A 12193-nucleotide genomic window follows, 5' to 3' on the forward strand; every position below is an offset into this window, starting at 1 on the left:
GTATTAATGCAATGTCAAGTCATTTTTGACAGTCAGGGACAGCGGAACAAAGTGAAACACAACACTGAAAGTTTATCTCCTCGTAAAGTTGACAAGGCAAATGTATTAGCAGACATAAAGAAACAGAGGCATTTATTTGGAGTTATGTTTTCTGGTCACCTGATGGATATAAGTCCAATATTCACTCTACTTTTAGCTCTGTTTTGGTCTCCACCAACTCCTGAGAAAACCAAAACAATGAGCTGAAGATGCTAAAACACTTTAATTCTGTGGGGAACTGCAGACTCTAATAATTTTCTGTACATATGCCACAATAAACATGCCCTTTCACATTTGGTTCAGTGTTGATATATAATTATTGATAATCACAGCTTTTAATGTAGCTCTTTTATCTCTTAGGTGCCTTCATAGTTGCCTCATGTTGCTTTGGATGCCTAAATATTGAAATGTTGATTACAAGACGTTTTAATAGCTGACAAGTTGTTACCTAATTGGCATTAAAGGGGCTGTACACAACACTGAGAACATTAATATAGCAGTAAACAACTAAACAACGCACAAAAAGTAAGGCAATTTGGGTTGGGTAGATTATTTTGTTGTTGTAACAATGCTTTTTGGCAATAAATCTTATACCGTTGGAAAGCCTGAAGTCTCCCCTTTTAAATGGTACCACATTTGTAAGGAACATTCATTTGTGGGATAAGCAGCAGAGCTGAGTATGTAGGCTGTGCCCAAGAAAAACGTGCCAAATCTTCTTATTATTTTGTATCGATATGCTCTGAACTTTGTGTACAGCCACTTTAAAGTTTGAAAAAGACCTTCTTCTGTAGCAGTAAATAGTTATGATTATTACATTATAATTAAAGTTCTTTATCTTGAAGTGGTCATATTATTTTGTGTGTTTTCTGTACCTCTGTGTAAGAAGTGCAGTGACTGAAAACAGGACACATTTAGAAATACATACAATGGCAACACAGTCATATACTTGTAGCAACCACAAAATATACAGTGCACAGTATGCAGTAAGTATAATTCCAACTTGTTTGAAGATTTTACGTAACTAAAATTGTTCTTAGATGTAAAAATGTTGACAAAACCAAAAATTCCAATTGCCACATGGGTCAGAACTCCTCAAAATGATGTTGGCCATCTTTCTATCGCGGGTCATCCTCTGTGCTGTGTGTCGGCGCCTCTTTTTCCTTCTCCCTGTGAAGGCAGCATTGAGATGACTCTGGCCTGTTGCCCTCTCAGTTGGATTAGCCTGACTCGCTGGCCTCCATGCAGCAGTTTAAAGAGCCAGAGCAGGAAGACACCAACACTAATATGTTATGATGGATCTGCATGCCATCCAGACAGCATATGGAAGACAGAGACATCTTGCTTGGAAGAATGAGAGGAGCCATTCATGCTCACCAAAATTACACAGCAGCTCTTGCCATCAAGCGAGATGATTGGACGGATAGGGAGCTCTATCACTTCCATGCAAGTCTGCTGTACAATTGGCTCTGCTAACATTTGTATCAATCATTCCATTAGTGTCTCCCAAACGTCTTGATGACTGGAGTCTCGGAGTAATTTTGGTATGCATCTCAGGCTGGATGTAGTTGGCCAATAAAAATAATGCAATGTTACTGTTGGAACAAGGCAAATTTAATGTTTGATTATAAAGAAAGTTAATGTTTTTCTGCAGTGAAGAAATAAAATTGGCACATGTGCTTTGTTGAGTTTTAAATGCTTCAAATTCTGGAAAAATCCAAGAATATAAAAAGTATTCATAGAAAGGGTTTCCACACATTTCATTTTTCTCATGTGCACATTATTCATGAACAAAATTGTGGTTTTTAAGGGTTCATAGTGAGATGTTTAGTGTCTGAAAGTTGTACAGTTTGATACCGATATGACACAGCACTCATTTGATTGGTTTATGATTTATCTAAATCGAATCAATCAAATGACTCATCTGTGTCTTCTCATTGCATTTATTGAAATATTCATCTAATGCATTCATCAGAAGCAGCATTTTACTTACATTATCCACTGAGTACTGTGGGCCTTGGCAGCAAATGGTCTTAATACATTTTGATGTACAACGCCACCTGTGAATGGGACAACTTTGAGCTGACTGGTTCTGATGGAGGAGGAATCAGTGCAGGATGGTATTAGTTTGTGGGTGATGTAAAAAAAACAAAAAAAAACAACAACATACCTGTAGATGTAGGGTACCAACACAAATAAGAGAGCGATGATAGCCATTACGAGGACTGCCACAAGAAGAGCTGGAAAATAAGAAAAAGTAATGTTTACCAATTGTGTAATCATACTGTACCACCTTACGTCACTCTTTCTGTCTGGAAGTCCATGTCAGGACCTTTATACTAAACATCTCTATCAGAATAGGATCTGACCAGGGATAAAAGGCCCGATTAGCAGTCCAAACTGTCTGCTCTACTCGCCTCTGGACTCCCTTGTGGCTCTCTGTCAGTCAACCAGTGTCAAAGGGGATCCCTCAAGTGACAAACAAGGACCTAATGGAAAACTTGGTCGATCTATCTGGGTAATCTAACCCTGCAGGCTGAATGGCTGGACTGGAACAAGGACAAGAAAACAAAGACAGAGGGAAAGAGCTGGTCTGCCAGAGGGCATCATAGAAAGGAGCAGGGTCAAGATGAGGTTTACGAGAGGGCAGACACTGCAGCTGAGATGTCTTTTATCTGTTCAAGAAATAATAGAATCTAAATTGTAGAACATACAGTCATGGGAAAAAATATTAGAACACCTTTTTTGTTCAATTTCTTGTACATTTTAATGCCCGGTTCAACTAAAGGTACATTTATTTAGACAAATATAATGATAACAACAAAAATAGTTCATAAGAGTTTAATTTAAGAGCTGATATCTAGACATTTTCCATTGTTTTCTTGATAATAACCATGGAAAATGTCTAGATATCAGCTCTTAAATTAAACTCTTATGAGCTATTTTTGTTATTATCATTATATTTGTCCAAACAAATGTACCTTTAGCTGTACCAGGCATTAAAATGAACAAGAAATTGAAGAAAAAGGATGGTCTAAAATTTTTTTCCATGACTGTAGATTGGGGTAAAAGCTGGATTCATTATTTTAATTAGACCTGGTTGACATGAACAGATATTTTTATTGGCCAAATGGTATAAAATTGCATATCATATATGTTTTTATACAATTTCTATTGTGATGCAGCAAAACCAGCAGCTGAACTATGTCAAGGCATTCATTAACGGTAAATAGATGACACTTTCCATACTGATCCTTGCACGCCAGAGGGAAGCGGAAGCAAACCACAGAGGAGCATGGGGTAACATGGAGTATTGAGTATTCACTGTTGTTTTTGAAGGAGCTTTGTCTGCTTTGCATTTCAACTTGCAATAAATGCATTTTAACTTGCAAAATTTGCATTTTTTTCAACCAATTCAATGGTATTGATCCCATTAGGTAATGTCTAGAAAGTTCCCAAACACAGCAAAATAAAAAGCACACAAAGGGCAGAATTTCTGCAGATATAGACACTGCCACACATGTCTAGTGGGTCATAAGTGATGACTGAGAGGGATTACTTTTGTATCATTAGTCGATAGTTTTTTCGGACAATCCTGAACAGTATACCTTTAATCTGACCTTTTCTATACAAACAAAAAAAGCAAGTTTGCTACATTATTACCTGCAGCATTCAAAACAATCAGTGAGACATACAGCGGTGCTACTGATTATAAAACTATAACACATATGCTCAGGAGATATGACTATGGTCTTCTTGCGTCAAAGCACAGGAAATACGGGGGCAGTACATGCAATGTTTGTCTTCGCTGGAAAAACAAACAAAAAGGAGCCATTTTAACCTGAGCTTGAATCCACAATATGACATCCACTCTGAACAAAGAGTGGTCACTTAATCGCCTTGGAAAAGTCCTGGCATCTCTGCTGCCTACTCATAAAAACACCATAAAGCTCTCAGCACATGAAGTGAAACAACATCAGATCTCTGCTACGGCTATGACTCCCTATTGTTAGAATAAGCAGAAAATAAATGGACGCTGTTCAAAACAACTGGAAATAAATTCAGTTCATCGGCATGCGTGCTAAAGTCGAACAAACACTTGATTGCAGTCGATATTGTGGATTTCTTTGTTTCGAATTAAGCCCTCAGCAGGTGACTCGTGGTTTGTGGTACAACACAGAATACAGTACTAACATGATTAAAGGGTGGATCTGATAGCAGCTGCACACAAAACAAACCCTTGAAGAATACCGCAGCCATCAAATGACCTCATGAAGCCCCACGGCCAATCAATCTGAGACACTGAAGTAAACTTTGAAAATTCCCTAGCAGGGCAACTCTAACCTGTCTTGAGCTGCTGACCAGACCATTACTTAAGCTGAGCAAGTCCTATGGGGAGTTTGTATAATCACTGGTCTGCAGAGCTAATGGAAGCTCATCATACTGTGAGGGGTGCCGTCACACTGACCATATATCTGCTTGGATAATGGCTACTTGGCCTTAAAAGTCTGATCTACAACATAATCTGCAATATTGTTAAGTAGAGTGTACATTATGGAGAGAGACGCTTTCAAAATCCCATTACGCCCTAATCCTTCCACACTCCCTAATGTATTACCCACAATCCTCCACGCGTGGAGCCAGGCCTTCAAAACAAACAGAAAAGCTTTTCTTTTATCCCTTTTCAAGAAAGCATGTCTTGTGTGATCAATACACATCATGTCCCAGGAGACGGGTGAGTATTACTGCTGGTAGATGTGGACAAGCAGAGCGATTCTCCTCTTTGCTGACTCAATTAAGTAGAGAGTGGATCAAAGGCTTGGCCTGAGCGTGGACACAGGTTACAGTCACTGTGTCTCCCCAAAGCAATCCGGCTCGCCCTCGGTCCGTTATTCAAAACTGTGCGACTGATTTCTCAATGTCACCATGTTTTCTTCATCAGTGTTGAGAACTTACGCAGGTATGTATTGTTTGGTTCTTTACCCACAGCTTCAGTGCAGCTGGGGTTGCTGGCGCCCCCTGACATCTGGATCCAAACAGTGTAATGACCGCCTTCTTCATATGCCCGACTCCACCTGCATCCAAAAAAGTGAAATATGGAGACACAATTCCCTTAAAAGCACATAAAACTACAGGTGGATTTTTTTTATTGATCCTGTTTGACATTATATTTCCTTAGAAGCATACATTAAATAACTTTTTCATCCACTTGCTGCTGTTTTCCTCCTGACAAGATTTTTTTTTTAAAAAAGGTATTTTTATCTCCTTCTGAAGGTTTTACTCCTATGAAGCTCAGGAGCACCACCTAGTGTCTTTAGACTTAAAGTGCACCCTTCTGTCCTCTCGTCATCTCCAGTTTCAGGCCCCAAAAACATGCATTACACGCTCATATTGATCCACTGTTGGGATGACATACTAGCTATCACTTGGAGTGTTTTTTCAAAGGGGAAAAGGAAATCAATAGCAGCACAGTCTGGTTAGAGACCTCAGCATTGATCTAGGAAGCCCAAGATCAGACCTCTGAGAGGGCAAGAAAAAGCACCAGAGGCTCGTCATGTTGCAACCGAATCTCTGGCTCCATGTGAACAGGTGACCCCCAAATGGAAAAACCCTGTCCTGGTGTCCTGACAGTCCTGATTGTTTATAAATATGCCACCTGTCTCCTCCAGTTAACGTCCCCGCTGAGGACGTGCAGCTTTAAAGCTTTAATGAGCCCTTTTCATCAATATTGGAATGTCAGGTCTTATTAACCCCAAAAAGGATCCTGGTCGATACCCGGGGAGGTAGTTTAAGGGAGGGCATCACTCAGGTCCAGAAAGCAGGTCAGGATTACTCCCCCAGCCCTGTAAATAATCTCACAGACTGCTGATGCAATCATTGGATGCCACGACACTATATCATGGCTGGAAACAAGAGCGATACACTCCCACAGGCAGTTAATATGAGTAAACAAGAAAACAAATCAGCATTTTTACCCCTGGGGATAGTAGGTGGTTTGATGTTATTGAAGCTTGTTAGAATGTTAAACTTGTTACCCGCAATGAGTTGCATTCCTGGTCCTGGTCACTTGCAAACTCAGAGTGAATTTAGTGCTGATCACCTCAGATGCATTGTTGTCGGGCTTCACAGTGACTAAATGCTGGTACACACACTGAGAAGTATAAACAGGGAAACACTGACTTCATTTACTTTACACTCAAAGGTCTTCCCTATACCTTTAATCTCATAATGATTAAAGGTATAGGAATTTTTAGATTGTAAGGTTTATTTGTCAGACACAGAAATAATATGTGCCATGCCATGCAATGTGTTGTACTAAACAAATAATATGTGAGGAATCAGAATTAGAAGAGAAATAGAAAGAAAGAAAAAAGATGAAAAATCTAGGCGTCACTGAAGACAATTTGTTTGTCAAGATAATGTAAACAAGAAAAATATATCTATGCAAAGTTGGGTTCATTTTTCTTTCCTATAATGTTCACTTTTTCTCGTGTAAGATAAGGGGTCCTTTTCTCTGATATCCTAACATGCTTTATTGAAACAAATATTAAGAGGAAAAATTACTCTAACTTGTGACAATGGTCCGCAAGAAGATCTTAATTTGTTTTTATCACAAGCCAAAAGAGATGGGAATTACTGGTATAGAGGTCAGAGAAGCAGGAAACTTTTGAGAATTACATACAAAAATGCAGAGAAAAAAAAAATGTAATAAATTTACTAGCTGCTTCTCATACACAGATCTTAAAATTTAACAGGAATTTAACAGGAGGAATTTATCATTATGATGACATCAGTGGTAACTCAAACATTTTAACAGAAAGACTGCATTACATATTTACTTTGTACAGTTTTAATTTAATATGTCAAAAAGGATAAGCAAGTATTCACAATTTCATTTTGTATTTAAGTTTATTAATAATAATAATAATAATAATAATAATAATGCATTTTATTTATAGGCGCTCCCAAGGTCACCTTACAATAAACAATTAAAAACAAAACAATAATAAAACAGCATTGGCAGTAATAATAAACAACAATGAAACAATTACAAATTAGAACAATAGAGACAACAATGACAGTAATAATAAACAACGACAATAAGACAACGTTCCAACTTTTTTGGAATTAGGTTTGTATCTTGGACAAACAGATGGAGGGGAGCAGAGAGAGTAAATATTCTTTACCTTGTAGCAGTAATCTGACGTGTAGAAGACCTGCACTTCTTCTGTCAGCTGGTTATGAAATGTTAACAAAGCCTGGTCCATTTTCAGAGTGGGCCCTGTATAGATTCAAACCAGCATTGATTTATGGAGTACACAAAGCTTTTTGTACATCATAAATATAAGATAGCCAAAGGGTGTATCTGATCACTATCATTATCAAGATCATAACACTGACTCAATACTATTGACTGAGTAAGTTCATACACCGACAGGTCCATTTGTCATAATTGAATGTTAACCTTGATTATGGAGACCAAACATTGATTGAAAAAGTGCAATCATTTCTTGGATTGACATAAAGTGGCTGCTCTTTATAGGAATCCTGCATCAAGTCGTTACTTCGGGAACACTTTTGACTGTTTAACACCACAATGATCCAAATCTGAAGACTCACCTGATTTTAAATGTCCTCCATAGCTGCTGGTGACAAGGATTAACAAAGTTAGACTAGCTTGTAGCGCTCTCCTGGCCTCCATGTTCCTACTTCCACTGCTCATATTTATAACACTCACACCAATATAAAAAGTGGTCAAAGGGCAGCACGCCTGCGTGGTTGGTGGTTCCTTTAAGCTGGTTTGTAATGCATTTATTTGGAATTAAGTTTGGAGTTGAGTTGATAAAAAATATACGATTTAATGATGACAATAGACACATTGCCAGTTTTAAAAAGCTTGTATTAGTGTGTATTAATGTAGAAGCAATAAGCTACATTTCAAACACAGTTATATACAACAGTTTGACTCCTGTCTAATGGTTTCATTCTAAATCCAAGCCTTCCTTTCTAAACAAAACACTAAAGCACCATTCTCATTTCCCAACCCAGCCAACTGTTAAATGTTGATCACTTGTCACATCCTCTCCCTCTCCTCATTTCATTAACCAGTTCATTTCCCTGAGCGCTCGCTATGACAGATGAGTTCACCGGGGCAATCTCACAGGAGCAACTCATTAACCTTTGACATGAACTCCAGTCGGGCGAAAAGCAGCCCTTGATTTAAAATCTCCTGTCCTGTTGAACAGAGACTTCATCTAGAGTGTGATATTATTCTCAAGTTTAGGTTTGTGTTTAATACATGTGCATTTATAATATAAAATGCATTAAAGAGTGTATAAGAGGAGCAGTTTCCTGTCCTTCTTTCTTTACACAGCAAACACAGCCTGTGCAGCATTGTTTACTGAATCCTGCTACAATAGCTGGCCTCACGCCTGCTTTGTGCAACGGATGACAGTTATGATTAAACACATGCTGACAGGTTGCCCAGCAGCCTATCAGCAGTGAGGATTTCTGCTCAGGCTTCTGCAAGGGCAGCTAAGCGGGACCTACAGCTCATGTGTCGGATGGATTCATTCCAGTTGCTCTCACTAGCTGCCACAGCAGATTTGCCTCTGTGCAACAGGGAGCTGCAGCTGAACCTCCTCTGTGCATGAAAACACTCTGCAAACATGGTGAGTACACAACCTTTCTAGAGTGTGTGTCCAGTCTGCCACACAGGGCTGCTTACCGCCTCACACACCTGTTGCCATTTAGTCACTTTCACAATCTAAAACTCCATTAGATAATGTTTTATGGCAGAGTGACTTGTGTAGATGAAACAGTTTAATATCTGCCCTAATAATTCTGCAGGGATAAGACTGACATAAAACCTGTTTCTGTGTCTTTGTGTGTGCATTAAGCCACTGCATGTGATGAATAGAAGAGGTTAAGCCAGTGGGTATTGTCTGTGTGCTGCCCAGGCGCTCTGCTGATTGAGCTGATTAGAGTGTTGCTATGATACCTGTTGATGTCATTGCTCTGTTTCAGGCGGTGATCGTGACATCTGTTTGCTCTGGTGTACATGCATGACCGCTCATCTGGGGACAAAGCCTTCAAAAGTCCCCTCTTAAATCATTGTGCAATAAAATCAAACATCTATTTGGAGAATGTTGTGAAATGTTGACCGTGCAGTTTAGAGTGCAGTCAGGGCCATGGAGGTTGACTGAAACTTAAAATCCATGTGACCCTGCATCATGTGTCAAGATTAGGAACTGAATGACCAAAACTGAGCCCCCTCCCCTTCCCACCACCACCACATACCTTTGAACCAGCTAGTTTTAAAACCAGGAATGCAGCCTCTCATTGTTTCCAGATGGGATCCTGCGCAACCAATCACAGTTTGTGTTTGTGAAACTGCCCCTCTCAGATCTGCTTTACTGTAACCTCTGTTCTCTCCTACCAGGCTGGTAAAATCCAGAGTCTGACTGAGGAGGAGAGGGCCCACCTACTCCCCCTGCTACGCAACGCTCAGTGGGTGGAGGTTGTGGGACGGGATGCCATTTACAAAGAGTTTATTTTTAAAGACTTTAACCAGGTTTCTACTATTATAATTAACAAACAATTCACATAACTAGCAACTACTGTACATAATGTATAAAAACAACTGCATGACTCCTTTTTCTTTTCAGGCTTTTGGTTTCATGTCCAGAGTGGCTTTACAAGCAGAGAAGATGGATCATCATCCTGAGTGGTTCAATGTCTATAATAAGGTATAGAAACCTAATTGTGACTTATGAGGCCAGTTTTGTGACAGTGTACTGGAGCTATCATGACCTACATGAATCAGCATAATCATGAAAAACACTGTTCTTATCTGAAGATTAATAGAGATGCTCCTTTGCCAAAGGGCTGTCTTCACAAAAACCCTTTTCACATTTAAATTTTTGACAAGTCACTGCCTGAAAAGCAAAGGCATATTCAATAACATTAAATTATAGCTGCATTCCTCTTAAGGGATGGTTATTTTGCATGCTGGCTCACGAAAATACCTTACTGGGACACTTTAATGGAACTAAGCCACCCTTAATGTTATTAATTTCCCCTGTGCTTTCCCAACTACGACCACAATGTCTGCTGTGAAAAAGGTCCACTAAAGTTGGCTAATAAACACAACTTTCTACTTTAAGAAAACGTACAAGCGCACATAGGTGTATAGTGTTAAGCAAATGAGAAACCTCGACAGTAAAGGGTGAGTTTGTGCTGTGCAAAGCAACTTTCCTTGCAAATGCTGATGTCTTTCAGCTATGTGGCCAGCATCGATAAACTCACGATACGCTAGTTAACCTTTCAGCACAAAACGACCGGTGTTACGGATTAAAGAATGACCAAATTATCTGGTGACATGGATGCCTTTTCAGGTTAGAAAGGGCTGAATAGTTTTAGTACATGACACATGCAGATACAAATAGACCCCAAAGACCACATACTAATTTTGACAGTTACAGTATTTTCTAAAAGTTTTCAACATCCGACTGAAAGTCACCAGTTAACATGGTCACCAGTTAAACCGTAACACCTCTTCCGACAGACGAAGTTAGCTAGCAACTAGCTAACATTAGCAGTAACTATAATGGAGCATTTCGCAGCTGGATAAAAAAGCGAAATATTTCTGTCAGGTTGATGGAGACTTAAACAGAGCTAAGAGTGAGAGTGAAAGAGTGAATATTGAATTCACATTCAACAAGTGGACAGAAACACGGCTCGGACTTGAAAGCTAACATTCGTGCTTGCGATGTAACCGTCAAAAACGTCAGTGTTGTTTATAGCTAATTATAGCATTAGCTAACGTTAATGCGTACTGAAATTAGTTTTTTTTTTTTTTTTTTTTACATTTTAAACTTTTGTATTCGAGCCCCTGGTCGAAAAATATATACAAACCCCCCCCCCCCCCCCCAATTATCTTCTTTTAAAGACATAATTATAACTCTGGTATCACTAGGGACATTTTCGAACAATTTTGTAATTTTTCACTTTTTTTTTACCATCATTTTGGCTGTGATACTACATATGGCATTATTTTTTGAAAGTTTTTTTTTTTCTTGATATATTTCGGATATCAAAAAATGTATAAACCCAATAAACCTCTTAAACAACTTCCGCCCTGCTCAAAACTACCAAACATTCAAAGATGTTGAGGATTCTAACCCTTTAAATGCCAGTTTGATTACACAATGTCACTTTTTTTCAAAGAAAAAACAAATGTAGTTACTTTCCATATAATAAATACATTTTGGCTTGGGTATATGTTTTTATCACAGCCTTGAATCTATCAAAAAAAAAAGCCAAAAATGTCCACTTCCCAAAAAATACTATTAAAAAAATTACAGATTAATATCTGCTTTTATCACTTTAACTTCAATTTGTTACAGATGGAGGCTAGGATAGATATTTGCCTTATTATGTGTCAATGGGAGGGCAAGAGTGGGTGCCTTTATGAAGTTGGCTGATATGCAACTTTTTATCACTTTGTGATTAAACCACCATATTTTGGCTAAAGCAAGCACACAATCATTTGAGTATAGATAGACCTTTCTAGTCATATGATAAGTTCCCTGCTCTATTTTCAGGTCCAGATCACTCTCAGCACACATGAGTGTGCAGGACTGTCCCAGCGAGACATCACTTTGGCCACCTTCGTTGACCAGGCGTCAATGATGTGAGCAACACATTATCAGTCATTTCAGCAGTGGAACTGAAAGTGACAGTTCTTCATATGTCACTTTCACTGAGAAATCTGAGAATCTGAGATGTGTCTGCAAATCCAAAGAATATGAACCAGTTACTTTCAATGAACTGTGAAACATGTAGCTGTAGATGTTAGATTGCAAAGGGTCCAATGTGTTTCTAAAAATGTGCTGTTGTTGGGTTTACACTTGGTGAATAAATGAGATTATCAGACAAAGTAAATGGCAAAAATGTTTACACATTAAAGTCATTTCTCAGCAAACATTCCAGATAATATTCACAACAATCCCTCTGTCACAACTAGTGTCTTCTGTGCCAATGTTTTTGTACTTTTCTGTTATTAAATGTTATTTTCTGCCACACTGTTCTTGTCATAATTTTAAAAAAATGACCAGAAAATGATTTTTCCATCAGAGTGAATGCATTTTATTGA

At 38.6% G+C, this 12193-nt stretch overlaps 2 protein-coding genes across 2 annotated transcripts in view; one reads left to right on the plus strand and one right to left on the minus strand.

The window, feature by feature from the left end:
• si:dkey-192p21.6 (uncharacterized protein LOC565246 homolog) overlaps positions 1-7738 on the minus strand; it is a 40960-nt gene extending 33222 nt beyond the window's left edge. The window contains exons 1-6 of the mRNA XM_059359087.1: positions 7657-7738; positions 7224-7318; positions 6072-6187; positions 4993-5111; positions 2207-2276; positions 2030-2096 (exon numbers count right to left, since the gene is read on the minus strand). Of these exons, the coding sequence (XP_059215070.1) occupies positions 2030-2096; positions 2207-2276; positions 4993-5111; positions 6072-6187; positions 7224-7318; positions 7657-7738 (549 nt within the window). The remainder of the gene's footprint in view (positions 1-2029; positions 2097-2206; positions 2277-4992; positions 5112-6071; positions 6188-7223; positions 7319-7656) is intronic.
• An 812-nt stretch (positions 7739-8550) lies between these two features.
• Positions 8551-12120, plus strand: pcbd1 (pterin-4 alpha-carbinolamine dehydratase/dimerization cofactor of hepatocyte nuclear factor 1 alpha). The gene is made up of 4 exons (XM_059359090.1): positions 8551-8708; positions 9479-9610; positions 9705-9785; positions 11643-12120. Exons 1-4 carry the CDS (start codon positions 8706-8708, stop codon positions 11733-11735), a joined length of 309 nt encoding a protein of 102 aa, XP_059215073.1. The 5' UTR covers positions 8551-8705; the 3' UTR covers positions 11736-12120.
• The last annotated feature ends 73 nt before the right edge of the window (positions 12121-12193 follow it).

The sequence above is a fragment of the Centropristis striata genome, chromosome 20, assembly GCF_030273125.1.
Source record: "Centropristis striata isolate RG_2023a ecotype Rhode Island chromosome 20, C.striata_1.0, whole genome shotgun sequence".
Classification (NCBI taxonomy): Eukaryota; Metazoa; Chordata; class Actinopteri; order Perciformes; family Serranidae; genus Centropristis; species Centropristis striata.

What these genes read in the sequence shown, in the direction of transcription:
- pcbd1 (XM_059359090.1), top strand. An exon ending in TTTTTAAAGACTTTAACCAG is followed by an intron (nt 9,611 to 9,704) that starts GTTTCTACTATT and finishes TTTTCTTTTCAG; the next exon opens with GCTTTTGGTTTCATGTCCAG. An exon ending in GGTTCAATGTCTATAATAAG is followed by an intron (nt 9,786 to 11,642) that starts GTATAGAAACCT and finishes CTCTATTTTCAG; the next exon opens with GTCCAGATCACTCTCAGCAC.